Genomic DNA, 13923 nt, shown 5'->3' on the forward strand with positions numbered 1-13923 from the left:
TGAAGGAACTCTCCAACCCTAGCTCCAACACCAACGATGTCCCACCCTCGCAAGACCTGTGTGACTCACTGGCCACCTTCTTCCACTGCAAGATCACAGACATCCACGACAATTTCAACGCCACGACTGCCCTGACAACCACTGAGAACTCCACCCCCACGACCACCATCCGCACCAACCGCCTGCTCTACTGGACCAACATCAACGACGATGACACCATCAAGATCATGAACACCATCCACTCCGGATCTCCGTCAGATCCATGCCCCCACCACATCTTCAACAAAGCCAGCACATCCATTGCACCCCATCTCAGGAAAGTCATCAACACCTCCTTCGAGACAGCAACCTTCCCGGAGAGCTGGAAGCACGCCTTACTCAAGAAACCCAAGGCGGACCCCAAGGACCTCAAGAACTTCCGGCCCATCTACCTGCTCCCGTTCCCGGCAAAGGTCACCAAGAAGACCGTCAACAAACAACTGACCCGCTACCTCAAGGAGAACAACATCCTGGACCCTTCCCAGTCCGGGTTCCGCAGCAACCACAGCATCGAGACTGCCCTCATCGCCGCCACTGATGACATCAAGTCCCTGCTGGACTACGGAGAAACGGCGGCCCTCATCCTCCTGGACCCGTCAGCCGCCTTCGACACGGTCTGTCACCACACACTACGAACACGCCTCCACAACGCTGGGATCCAAGAGAAGGCCCTGGACTGGACCACCTCCTTACTCTATGGTAGAACACAGAGCGTCGGCCTTCCCCCCCTTCCGCTCCGAAGCCACCGAGATCATCCGCGGCGTACCCCAGGGCTCATCCCTCAGCCCAATCCTGTTTAACATCTACATGGCACCGCTCGCCCACGTCGCCCGTCGGCACAACCTCAACATCCTCTCCTACGTCAATGACACCCAGGTGATACTGTCCCTCACCAAGGACCCCCACACCGCCAAAACAAACCTTCACGAAGGAATGAAGGCCGTAGCTGAATGGAATAGGAACAGCTGACTGAAGCTGAACTCGGACAAGACGGAGGTCCTCATCCTGGGATCCAACCCTTCAGCCCGGGGTGACTCCTGGTGGCTGACTGCACTGGGAACCGCTCCAACACCCACCGACCACGCACGCAACCTAGGTCATCCTCGACTCCACCCTCTCCATGACTAAAAAGATCAACGCTGTTTCCTCCTCCAGCTTCAACACCCTCCACATGCGCCGTAGGATCTACAAGTGGATCCCAACTGAAACGAGAAGAACAGTCACCCAGGCCCTTGTCAGCAGCAGGTTGGACTATGGAAACCCCCTCTACGCAGGAGCCTCGGCCAAACTCCTGAGACAGCTCCAACGCATCCAGAACGCCTCTGCACACCTGATCCTCGACATCTCTCGCCGCAGCCACATCACACCCCAACCGGAGAGACCTGCACTAGCTCCCGGTCAACAAGAGGATAACCTTCAAGCTCCTCACCCACGCACACAAGGCACTCCACAACACCGGACCAACGTACCTCAACAGACGACTCAGCTTCTACACCCCCACCCGCCAGCTCTGCTCCGCCGACCTCGCCCTCGCTACAGTAACCAGCTTCCGAAGAGCGACCTCAGGCGGCAGATCGTTCTCCCACCTCACCGCCAAGACCTGCAACACCCTCCCCATCTACCTACGGCAGACCCAAGACCTGCTGACCTTCAGAAAACTCCTCAAGACCTGGCTTTTCGAGCAGTAGCAACATTCCCCACCCCAGCGCCTTAAGATCCTCACTATTCAATCAATCAAACAATTTATAGAGCGCGCTACATACCCGTAAGGGTCCCAAGGCGCTGGGGGGAGGGGGGCTGCAGCTAGTGCTCGAAGAGCCAGGTCTTGAGTAGTCTCCTGAAAGTCTGAGGGTCTTCTGTCTGCCGTAGGTGGAGAGGGAGGGAGTTCCATGTCTTGGCGGCGCGGTAGGAGAAGGACCTGCTTCTGGAGGTGGTTCTGTGGATGCGTGGGACGGCGACCTGGGAGAAGTCGGCGGAGCGGAGTCTCCTGTTGGGTGTGTAGAATGAAAGTCGGTTGTTGAGGTATGCCGGGCCGGTGTTGTGGAGTGCTTGAAGGTGATTCTTCTGCCAATGGGGAGCCAGTGCAGGTTTCTCAGGTGGGGGGTGATGTGGTCTCGGCGGGGGACGTCGAGGATCAGGCGTGCAGAGGCATTCTGGATTCTTTGAAGTCTGCTGAGGAGTTTGGCTGGGGCTCCGGCATAGAGGGTGTTGCCGTAGTCGAGCCTGCTGCTGATGAGGGCGTGTGTGACGGTCTTTCGTGTGTCTGTAGGGATCCATCTGTAGATCTTGCGGAGCATGCGGAGGGTGTAGAAGCAGGTTGAGGAGACTGCGTTAATCTGGTTGGTCATGGTGAGTTTCGAGTCGAGGATGACTCCCAGGTTGCGTGCGTGGTTGGTTGGTGTAGGGGCGGTGCCCAGGGAAGTGGGCCACCAGGAGTCGTCCCAGGCTGAGGGGTTGGGTCCGAGGATGAGGATCTCTGTCTTGTCCGTGTTGAGTTTGAGCCGGCTTTCTTCCATCCAGTCGGCGACCGCCTTCATACCGTGGAGGTTGGCTTTGGCAGTGCGTGGTTCGTTGGTGAGGGAGAGGATCAGCTGGGTGTTGTCGGCGTAGGAGATAATGTTGAGGTCGTGGAGTCTGGCGATGCGTGCGAGTGGGGCCATGTAGATGTTGAAGAGCGTTGGGCTGAGGGATGATCCTCGTCTTGGTGATTCCGGAGTGGAACGGGGGAGGTGGACTCTTTGGGTTCGGTCGGAGTGGAAGAAGGTGATCCAGTCAGGGGCCTTGTCGCGGATCCCTGCGCCGTAGAGGCGTGTGCGTAGTGTGTGATGGCAGACGGTGTCCAAGGCAGCGGAGAGGTCCAGAAGGATGAGGGCCGCTGTCTCACCGCTGTCGAGCTGGAGTCTGATGTCGTCTGTGGCGGCGATGAGGGCGGTCTCGGTGCTGTGGTTCTTGCGGAAGCCCGACTGGGAAGAGTCGAGGATGTTGTTGTCATCTAGGTAGCCTGTGAGCTGGGTGTTGACGATCTTTTTGATGACCTTAGCCAGGAACGGAAGAAGGGAGATGGGCCGGAAGTTCTTAAGGTCGCTCGGGCCCGCCTTGGGTTTCTTCAGAAGGGCGTTAATCTCGGCATGTTTCGAGCTCTCAGGGAAGGTTGCGGTCTTCAATGAGAGGTTGATGATGTTGCACAGTTGGGGAGCAATGGCGCAGTTGGCCTTGTTGATGATGTGGTGGGGAAGAGGGTCGGACTGATTGATTGAGCAGCGCGCCGTCATCTGTAGTGTTTCTAGCAGCGCCATAGTAGGAGCTAGAAATGAAATACCTTTTTATAATCGTGTTTTAGGGAATAAAATGGTAAATAAAAGATGTGCCTTTGTATATGATGATTCTCATAACATTGTGACATTGTTGCCAGTCAGAATGTCTAGGAGACGAAGAGAACATCAGAGCAAAACATCACGTTGGGTGCCACTTGATCACCACGTGTTTGACAAAAGTTGTACAATTAAGAAAAGTTACCTTATTTTTCAAAACTTAAAAAAAAGTTACCTGTCAAACCTGCACTACAAAAATGTGCTGTCCGAATTCAGTCCAAACTTACAGGCCTGTCTCCCCTCAAACCTGCTCCTGCGAAATCCCGGTGTGTCCTGCAGCCAGCAACCTCAAAAACCCTGGAGGACCTGCCTGCCTTCACTCCCAAAGACTGCTTCTCCCGTGGACACCGGGGGCCATATTATCAAGAAAGGGCGATACTTTATCGCCGCTTTTATCGACAGGAAACTGCCGCTAAAGCGGCGATAATGGGCTTGATAATATACCCTTGTGGATTCCCACAGAAGCCCGTGTTCTGGTGTTAACCTGGGCTTCTATGGGAATTCACAAGGGCATATTATCAAGCCCATTGTTGCCGTTTTAGCGGCAGTTTCCTGCCGATAAAAGCGGCGATAATGTATCGCCTGTTCTTGATAATATGGCCCCGGATTTCTTCAACTGCAACCTCTGGCAGCAGCCGGAGACCGCAAATCGAGCCCACTCTGCACCTGCCGAACCCGGCCAGAGTGGAAAAACACCACGAGGAGGTTACCCCAGCGATCTTGAAACAAGATCCGGAAACCCCTGACCTGTCTCAAGCCTCCAGCTGACGCCTGCAGTCTACATCCAGAAGGGCCCCCTAACCGCGACCAGGAGCTGGTAAGAAGATCCAACCCCAAAAGGCACACCTGCATCCGACGTCCCACGGCTTTGTGTGCCCAAACCGACAGTGCCTAACCAACACTTAACTTCCCAACTTACCTCTCGAAGTGGTGGTCACACCCAGAAGTCCTTTGTCTCCCTGCCTTCAGTGCTTTTGCAAACCGGAGGTTCTCCTTTGAAAACAACAGGGTGCCTGACGTCGAAACATCACTCTGCGCCACAGCGCAGCTGAGGGTGCACCTTTTGTGCTACTTTGTTTACCCATTTGCCCTCACCTAAACCCTAGGAGCTTTGCTCCCACAACCCAGTGGCCTGCTTGCCAGCAGCCACCAACCGGAGGCCCCCAATCCCCCATTGGATAACATTGGGCCTCAACACTCTGCACCCGGCCACCATAGTGCCGCTGAGGGTGTAGCAAGAGTGCATCACTGACCCTGGGGGACCCCTGAGTCTATCCCCAGAACCTTAACTCCCACAGTCGATAACTTACCTGTTTTTCCTCCATAGGATAACATTGACAATTTTCTTCCAAAAAGTTTATGTGGAGTTTTGAAATCTAAAAATATTCTTTAAAAATTGCACGAATAACCAAAACTTATTTACTTACCTGTTTGCAGGAAATGTCTCAGTGCTGAATCTGGGTATCTAGCACTGAGTTAGAAAAGTAACGTAAAAAGTTACTTACCTGTAATTTACTGATAAAGCCTATTCATTTCAATGTACTGTATTTGCTAAGTATTCCAACCTACTGCATCCCTTGTAAATCAAACAAAGTACAATTCCTATTACATTTTCCCAGTTCACGGAAGGGATAAAAAACATCTCCAGATAATAATAAGGTTGACAGGGTGGTGCGATAGCAGAATATTGATACGTGTGGATCTGGTGAGGACTGTGGGCAGCAAGTGCTTGATGCTCTATTTGCATAAGAAGATCTATATATATAAAAACGAATGTATGTCTGTCTGTCTGTCTGTCTGTCTGTTTGTCCTTTATGCCTTACAACACCATTCATCCGATCGCCATGAAACTTTGGGAAGTTGTTGAGTACACTCCCGCGAAGGTTTCTGGCATATGCATTACTACACCATTCATCCGATCGCCATGAAACTTTGGGAAGTTGTTGAGTACACTCCCGCGAAGATTTCTGGCATATGCATTACTACACCATTCATCCGATCGCCATGAAACTTTGGGAGGTTGTTGAGTACACTCCCGTGAAGGTTTCTGGCATAAAAAGTTTTTAAATATCGGCCCCCCAGGGCCCTCATAATCTTTTGAATACTGAATTTTTCCATTTATGTATCTATATGCATTACTACACCATTCATCCGATCGCCATGAAACTTTGGGAAGTTGTTGAGTACACTCCCGCGAAGGTTTCTGGCATATGCATTACTACATCATTCATCCGATCGCCATGAAACTTTGGGAAGTTGTTGAGTACACTCCCGCAAAGATTTCTGGCATACATTTTTTGTAAAAATCTGCCCCCCAGGGCCCTAATAATCTTTTGAATACTGAATTTTTCCATTTATGTATCCACAAGCACTCGAATAAATAAATAGAATTAAAACGACACTTTGAAATGCTTTCCATATTAAAATGAATACGTTTCAATAAAAATGACACAATGTAAATTGAATGTTATCATAACAAGTTTCCTTGAATTTCCTTTCTTCTGAGATCGCAGCAACGCACAACGGGTATGCTAGTACTATATATTTTTTTCATTATCCTCCATTAGTTATTAGTAAGAAAGGGGGTAGAGAATCGTTCACCGACAGCATTCGGTTAGTCTTAGGGAGACAAAGAATGCTGTGGTCTGCGGTAGATGCCACCCAGAAGTCCTAGATATATGTATCAGGAGATGCCATTGAAAAGAAGTGGAAAAGCTCTTTAGATGTTGCCCGTATTGATGGCTCCTGTGAGGTTGCAGACTTCTGTGGGCTGACGGTAGGGAAATGCTACGTTGTCAGTATAGGTTTAATTACATGAATCGCGCATTCTCTCTGGTGTTTGTCCTTGGGGTACTTGCTGACTGGTGCTACACATGGGATCAGGTTTGCCTTTGACAGGAGGTATGGTTTAGTGGGGTACATAGTGTAAATTAACGTTGGTGTGAGCAAACAAAAATCTGACCCTTTGTACATTTAATGTTGTTATGTGCATCATGCAAAGGATGAAAAGTAGCAGGAACGACTTTGATGCCGTAGAGGCTAGCAGGGAGAACGGTTTTGGGGTGGTCAGTTGAAGAGATTGTTTAACATGTTTTAAACTACTACAGTGGCATTGGGGAGGGCAGCAGCTGAAAGGTTCTGTCTTTACTGGTAGGCAGTGGTTAGATGGGGACCGGCCATCAGTCTTTCTGTCGGTGGTGGACAGGGGAGCAGTGAGCGGCGGTCACGGGTTCATAGTGACATCCGAGGGGTGGTTTTGAAGGCGGACGGAAAAGCATAACTGCGGGATACGTAGGGTGAGATTAGAGTGTAATGGATGAGTTAGTAGCAGGCACGACGGCAGTGTTCTGTTTTTGGAGGTGGTCAACTGAGCGTGCTTCGCTTGAAGGTGGGTCATCAAGTAGGAGGATGTGTTTTGTGGGCCGACTGGAGTCAGTGTTATATAACTTTGCTGGAGGGCGCAGCAGCAGTATTTATTGATATATGTAAATCGCCCGATGAAAGGGTGGATGTGACCAATGGAGGAACCAGAATCCTTTTTTTTATGGCTGGGGTGAGCCCCTGCAGTATGACGGGTCGCTGGCCTGAGAGCTCTTGACTGATGCAGAGAATGGGGGACCCCCTCCATGTACTTTGCAGGGGGGCCCCTCAGGTTTCGTTACGCCACTGGTCCAAAGGGACTGATTGCCACAAAATAAGTGTCCATCAGCAACACACAAACGAGGCCAAACCTTGACGTCTGTCGGTGGCTCATGTGTAAGCCTTTTTTTTGGTGCAGATTTATACAGCGCGAACTCGACCCGAAGGTATTAGAGAGCTTCAGACGAGAACCAGTTACGTTACACAAGGGCACATTCTAGTTTCTTTAGCAGGCACGGCGCGATTAAATGATTTGCCCAGAATTACGGGATGTGGACGCGACCCGAGCTCGAACCTTGGTTTCCCTGCTCCAAGGTCGGCAGTCTAGCTGTTAGACCACATTCTCTTTGCGGATCCTTGGTCTTCATTCAAGAATATTAAAACAAGCATGACCCCTCCAATTTCATTGATGGAGTTTCACTCACAGAGTAACACTGACACCTACTGATGAATAAATATATATACCTGTTCACCAATTCTTGTAAATAAATAAACTCCACACAAAATGCTTACCAAAATAACTTCTGTCTAAATACATTCTGCAGCATTCAGATACTTGTTAGCTCATCTAAACAAATTAAATTTGTATAATATGCGCTGATGTTTCCACATTGCCCAGGATTTATGTGTCTCAAAACAAGCATTTTCCAGCAGACATCTGAAAATAAAATGAACACACTGAAAAAATGTGGCCGACTTGCAGAAACGACAGAAATAGTAATTCTCACTCCCTGTCGGATTGCAAGGGGAAGGGAGACATGGCATATGGTGGATGCACTGGTAAACATAACTTTGCCCCGGGACAGGCTGGCAGATTTAAAAGCCCCTTGCGCCACTTTTGCGTCACTTTTATGGGAAAAGTGACGCAAAAGTGGTGCAAGGGGCTTGTAAATCTGCCCCATGGTGCAGTCCTACATACAGATTCAGAGGCCTCATTTATGAGAAGTGACGCATCGCTGCATGAAAGTAGCGATGCGTCACTTCTCAGTGCGCCCTCCTTGTCACATTATTGATGCGTCATATTTACTGTATAACGCATCATGTCGCAAGGAGTTACAGATACATCAGTATTTCTGACGTATCTGTATGGCGCAAAAGTGACGCATTGCTGGAGTGTGTCACAAATGGGACGCAACTCCAGCAATGTGTCCTTTCACATGGGGCAAGCACCATGTGAAAGGGCATGCGTCAGTCTTACGCCTGCTTTGAGGCAGGCGTAAGATATTGATGCATTTGCACTCTAGAAGTGGCACAGCGAAATATGGTAGATTTCACTGCGTCACTTCTATGACCCTTTCTTCGGTCGGAACGCCCCCCTGCATACATTATACCTGGCGCAGGTATAATGTGGTGCTGGGCTTTACAAAGGGACGTATATACCTAGATGCGTCACTTTGTAAATATGGTGCAACAAGGCACATTGATTTACGCCGCTAGTGCGTCACAGCGTAAAAGTAACACAAGGGCTCATAAATAAGGGCCAGGGAGGTTATGTGCGCCGTACGCAGGCTGGATTTGCGTGATAAAAATCTGAGCTGTAATGACTTGCGTACTGACAGTAAGTACGATGTAAAAAAGCTTAGCAATTGTCTGTTGTTTTTTTGTGGCACAGGGAAATTAAGTGATTTGTGCAGAATCACAGGATGTGGACGCGCCCCAGTGGCTCTAACCCTAGTTTCCAGATCCAAAGTCGGCAGTCCAGCCCACGGCCCACATCCTCTCCTTCATGGCTGTTGTAAAACCATCGTGGTAAACGCTGTTTGCTCAATGTTGGTGCAGTGTCAGCAGAAGGCGTTTGACGCTATGTACTTGTGAATATTCCTGGAGGTTTGGATCACAGAACATACATGCTGGTATGGAACCCACCTACAGTGGTTGGTTATTCTTTTTATTAAGAGTTTTAGACATTTCTTCTATTTCGTGCCATTGGTTGGATAGAGAGACTTTCCTAAATCCTCTCATTCCCTCTCTCTGAGTAGAAGTGACTCACCCTAGGCGTATTTTGGTAGCCCCTGTTGCCCTTTCTTAAACTGGGGGGTACATCTGCTTTCCACAAGATTGTGATCATTCTTTTACCCACAGGCAATGCCAAACAAAAAAATCTGGAGGGCGCTTTACCAGTTGGATCTTGAACAAAGTTCCCCAGAAGATGACACTAAATAGCAGATTTTGTCGATTAGTGACTTGCATCAGAAACATTGTGACCTTTGGCCCGTACCCTCAGTCACTGGGCAGTCCCAGAACATGTGCCAATGACCAGGCTGGTCAATTCCACAGTGAGAGCAGCTGGAGCAGTTGGGTGAAGCTGTTGTGCATGTTTTAATAATGGTCTTGGGTGTTAGGTAGGCTCTATGCACTACTAAATTTGTAAATGAATAGGCTTTGGGGCCCTAATTTTCTCAGAAGCGTATTGCTACCAGTGTCCACCTTTTAACTGCTTAACCGTGGCAGTTTAGTGTAGTGGGCAGGTCCTCGTCGGCCAAAGGACGTTCGCAGCACTACGGAGGTAGTGTTCGCGACGGCCGTTGGCCGACGAACGCACGCAATGGGTTAAGATAAGGATGCTGCAACACAGCAACAGTGAGGGGCTGTTGGCTGATAAAATGTGAGCACGTGTGCACACATTTGGGGACTCTGTTGGATTAAAGATTGACCTGATGTAGGTCTTATGATGTTAGTGTACACTCACATGGAAAGTAAGTGTGGTTTACTGTTTTGTCTGCAGGGACACTTTTTTTTTATACACATGGGGGAAATCTGCTTTAGAGTGCAATTTTGCTTTCCTTTGGCCTGCAAAGTCCAGTGACATATCAAAATGGGGCGGCACGTGTGCATCAAGATCAAATCTGCACGTTCCAAGAAGGTATCTGTACAACTCACGGGTCCTCCAGAATTGTCATATTTCTCTGCTCAGCTCACCTGTCACGCTGTACCAGGGTTCGGACAGCCCAAGCCTACTGAACAAAGGAGGGAGACCAGATCTGTGGAGCCAATAGTTTTGAGGGGCTACTCCTGAAAGTTTTGGTGGGAAAGGCTCATGCAGTGATGTCAGCAAGAGGCAGAGCTGATCCGCCAGACAAGATGTGGCCAGTGACTGACGCCATCTTGAATTGTCTCTGCATGCTGAGCAGGAGGGTTGGGACAGGGGCAGATAGGTGGTTTGACATCTTAGAATTGGCCTGGGGTGCCTGGCTTCTAGGACGTTGAACCCTCACTTAAAAAGCCTTGCACAAAGGGGAGAGAGTGTTTTTTTTTCCAATTGGACAACTACACACAGCTCACAGCTACGGGTCTACGCCCCGAGTGCGGAGACCTCCTCACGACTGCGGGCCTCCACCATGAGTGCGGAGACTCCCTCACAACTGCTGGCCCTACTCTATGAGTGCCTAGACTCCTCAACGACTGCGGGTCTCTGCTCTGAGTGCCGAGGCTCCCTCACGACTGCGGGGCCTCCACCATGAGTGCGTGGACTCCTCAATGACCATGGGTCTCCGCCCTGAGTGGGAGACTCCCCCATGACTATGGGGCTTCCACCATGAGTGCGTAGACTCCTCACAACTACGGGTCTACGCCCCAAGTGCGGAGACCTCCTCACGACTGTGGGCCTCCACCATGAGTGCGGAGACTCCCTCACAACTGCTGGCCCTACTCTATGAGTGAAACACAGGGGGTACAAAGTTCCCCGAGAGCATCTAAAGAGGGAAAAAGGAGGCGAGGAGTGTGTAAACCAACAAGAGTGGAGTCAAGGAAGGGAAGACTCCCTTTTTAGAACTCAGAGGCCTCACACACCCAGCGAGCTAGATGTCAAGCTTCATCATTGGCCTCTTGCTCCTCGTCAGGCTGGCGCTGCAATGCCTGACGGGCGCCTAGAAGGCGCTCTTTGTCGGAGATCTTTAGTTCAAGCCAACGGTTGTGTGCGTGTGAGGGGGAAATTGAGGGGTGTAGTCATGTGGGGAAGGTGATATTAAAAAAGGTGAACCAATTCACAAGGATTTTTATTAACGTGACTGATTCCCTTGGTTAAAAAGGTGGGAGGGGAGATAGAGGCTGTAAGGGACACAGTGGAACTACCTCAACCCTCTAATTAGGTCGACATGTTTCTTGCTTAGTATCGCAATTCCTCAGGACCTCAAGTACAACAGTACTACATAGTGAAAAACCAAAAGTGAAGATAAAAGTCAATACAACCTCTCTGGGTCTGTAAGGGTGCAGGCCAAGTGGTTCTGCAATGGGGGGTTGACCTAAAAGAAATGAGAGAACAAGCCGCGTGATTTATAATGGTACCAACACCTCATGCAGTCGTAGGTCACCCTTAAATCTCTTACGGAATATACACACTCCAAGAAAAGTTTAAAAGTAAAGGCCCAAACAAAAGGTGAGGCCTTTGCACATTAAGGTGTAAATACTGACGATCAAGACAACATACACGTATGAAGGCGTAGGCTGATGCTTACCCTAAAGGAAGTCCCTAAAGGGCCTCGCAGTCTGTTCCCGTGGGGCAGCACAACAAGGTAAAATACCCTGGGGAGAAATAATAAATACACAAACCAATTCAAGGTAGAGGTCATGGAGGTAGATGGACAGGGGAGACCAATGGAAGGGAGAGGGCTAAGGGAGCACCACGATATCAGGAGGTCAGGCAGGACAACCGCCAGGACCGGAGCCCGACATTCGGAATACCCCAAAGCCAGACCCAGCCCTCCAGACCCCCCCCGGGGGGGGTTGGTTGTCGTCCAGGTGGCGTGCAGTGCGGCCCCATGGTGTAGGCACGCTGAGACCATGAGTGCCTCGTCATGACACAAATGTCCACAAAGATCAGCGTCCCAAAGCCTCCAAAGCCCCAGGTCCTGGTCGTGGGGGGCAGAAACCATGGCCATTCGGTCAGCAACATGTCGGAACAAAAGTAAGACGGCCCCGGTCAGCAGCCCCACCGGGGCCGCACGATCACCCACCAAGCAAAGAGGGGGGGCCGGGGGGGGGGAGGGCAGCGCGACCGGAGTGAAGGCTCGTGGGGGAAGCCGGACATCGTGGACCCAGCACCGGCAGTATGCGTGGCCAGAGTCAACGACATGAGTGGGCCCCCGAGGGGAGGAGAATAAGTACAGCTCTTACCTGATGGCAGTGCAGCCCAAGGCTTGCGAACCTACCCGCACGCGAGGCGCTCACTCGGTAGCGCGGAACAGCTGGTCATTGGAGATCCGAAGTGTACGGATTATAAGCTGTCCGCGGGTCCGCCTCGGCAACCGGGCGGGGAGGGCGTGGTCACAAGATTGGACCAACTGCGCATGCGTGGCCAGAGTGTACTGTCAGGTATTAGGTTTGGACGCGAATCACAGGAAACGTGGCGGCCATCTTGGCATGGTGAAAGTAAGGCTCCGAGGTAATCAAAAATAGAAGATATCACAAAGGGAGCACAGTAACAAATAATTAATTGGATGGCAGGGAGTAATAAGTTGCGGACAATTTTGGAAATGTTGATAGAAGGGTGTTACCCACGGTCGAAAAACGGGCGACCACTGAGGATTATTAAACCCACAGTAGAATTGGTGTAAAACGTCACCCATGTAGGCCCTGAGGGAAAAACGGCTGTTATGTTCATGTCCCCCTCGAGGAGAAATGGATACTCAGGAACCGTGCCTAATGTGGATTAGCACTCATCACAGGGGCGGGTATGGTATGGAGAAGTTAACCATGAGTGGTAGATATAGATCTAACTTGTCAGTGATGACCATGGGACTGAGTCATTCAGGCCAAGGGTGTCTAACTGCAAACGGTGAACCCAACGTTGCTCAATCCTAAATAGGGCCTGTTGCGTGATCGAGGGATGGGACTCAAGTACCACCCACTTGATACTGTCTGCACGGTGGTCGTGTTGCAGGTAATGTTCATAGAGGCGTGTGTGTGTTCTGGAACACCGGATGTTACTCTTGTGTTCCATTATTCTTTGCTTGACCTGCCTCATTGTCATGCCGATATATTGTTTTCCACAGGGGCAGATGAGCATGTAGATGCAACGCAGGCTGTTACAGTTTGTATGTATGTTCAGGTGCCAGGTGAACGTGTCAGACAGTTTAATTTCTTTACATTGGATTGTCTGCGGGGCCTCCACCATGAGTGCGTAGACTCCTGAATGACTATGGGTCTCCGCCCTGAGTGCGGAGACTCCCCCATGACTATGGGGCTTCCACCATGAGTGCGTAGACTCCTCACAACTACGGGTCTACGCCCCGAGTGCGGAGACCTCCTCACGACTGCCGGCCTCCACCATGAGTGCGGAGACTCCCTTACAACTGCGGGCTCTACTCTACGAGTGCATAGACTCTTCAATGACTGCGGGTCTCTGCCCTGAGTGCCAAGGCTCCCTCACGACTGCGGGGCCTCCACCATGAGTGCGTAGACTCCTCAATGACTATGGGTCTCCGCCCTGAGTGCGGAGACTCCCCCTTGACTATGGGGCTTCCACCATGAGTGCGTAGACTCCTCACAACTACGGGTCTACGCCCCGAGTGCGGAGACCTCCTCACGACTGCGGGCCTCCACCATGAGTGCGTAGACTCCCTCACAACTGCTGGCCCTACTCTATGAGTGCCTAGACTCCTCAATGACTGCGGGTCTCTGCTCTGAGTGCCGAGGCTCCCTCACGACTGCAGGGCCTCCACCATGAGTGCGGAGACTCCCTTACAACTGCGGGCTCTACTCTACGAGTGCATAGACTCTTCAATGACTGCGGGTCTCTGCCCTGAGTGCCGAGGCTCCCTCACGACTGCGGGGCCTCCACCATGAGTGTGGAGACTCCCTTACAACTGCGGGCTCTACTCTACGAGTGCATAGACTCTTCAATGACTGCGAGTCTCTGCCCTGAGTGCGGAGACCT

General features: G+C 50.9%; 1 protein-coding gene across 2 annotated transcripts in view; it reads right to left on the bottom strand.

Annotated features, from left to right (window-relative positions):
* Positions 1-12304, bottom strand: part of LOC144762062 (uncharacterized) — a 129222-nt gene extending 116918 nt beyond the window's left edge. For both annotated transcript variants that reach the window (XM_078647201.1, XM_078647202.1), the window contains exons 1-2: positions 12197-12304; positions 11238-11290 (exon numbers count right to left, since the gene is read on the bottom strand). In XM_078647201.1, the coding sequence (XP_078503327.1) occupies positions 11238-11290; positions 12197-12240 (97 nt within the window). In that variant the 5' untranslated portion in view covers positions 12241-12304. The remainder of the gene's footprint in view (positions 1-11237; positions 11291-12196) is intronic.
* Positions 12305-13923: the final 1619 nt, after the last annotated feature.

Source organism: Lissotriton helveticus, chromosome 6 (genome assembly GCF_964261635.1).
Source record: "Lissotriton helveticus chromosome 6, aLisHel1.1, whole genome shotgun sequence".
In the NCBI taxonomy this organism is placed as follows: domain Eukaryota; kingdom Metazoa; phylum Chordata; class Amphibia; order Caudata; family Salamandridae; genus Lissotriton; species Lissotriton helveticus.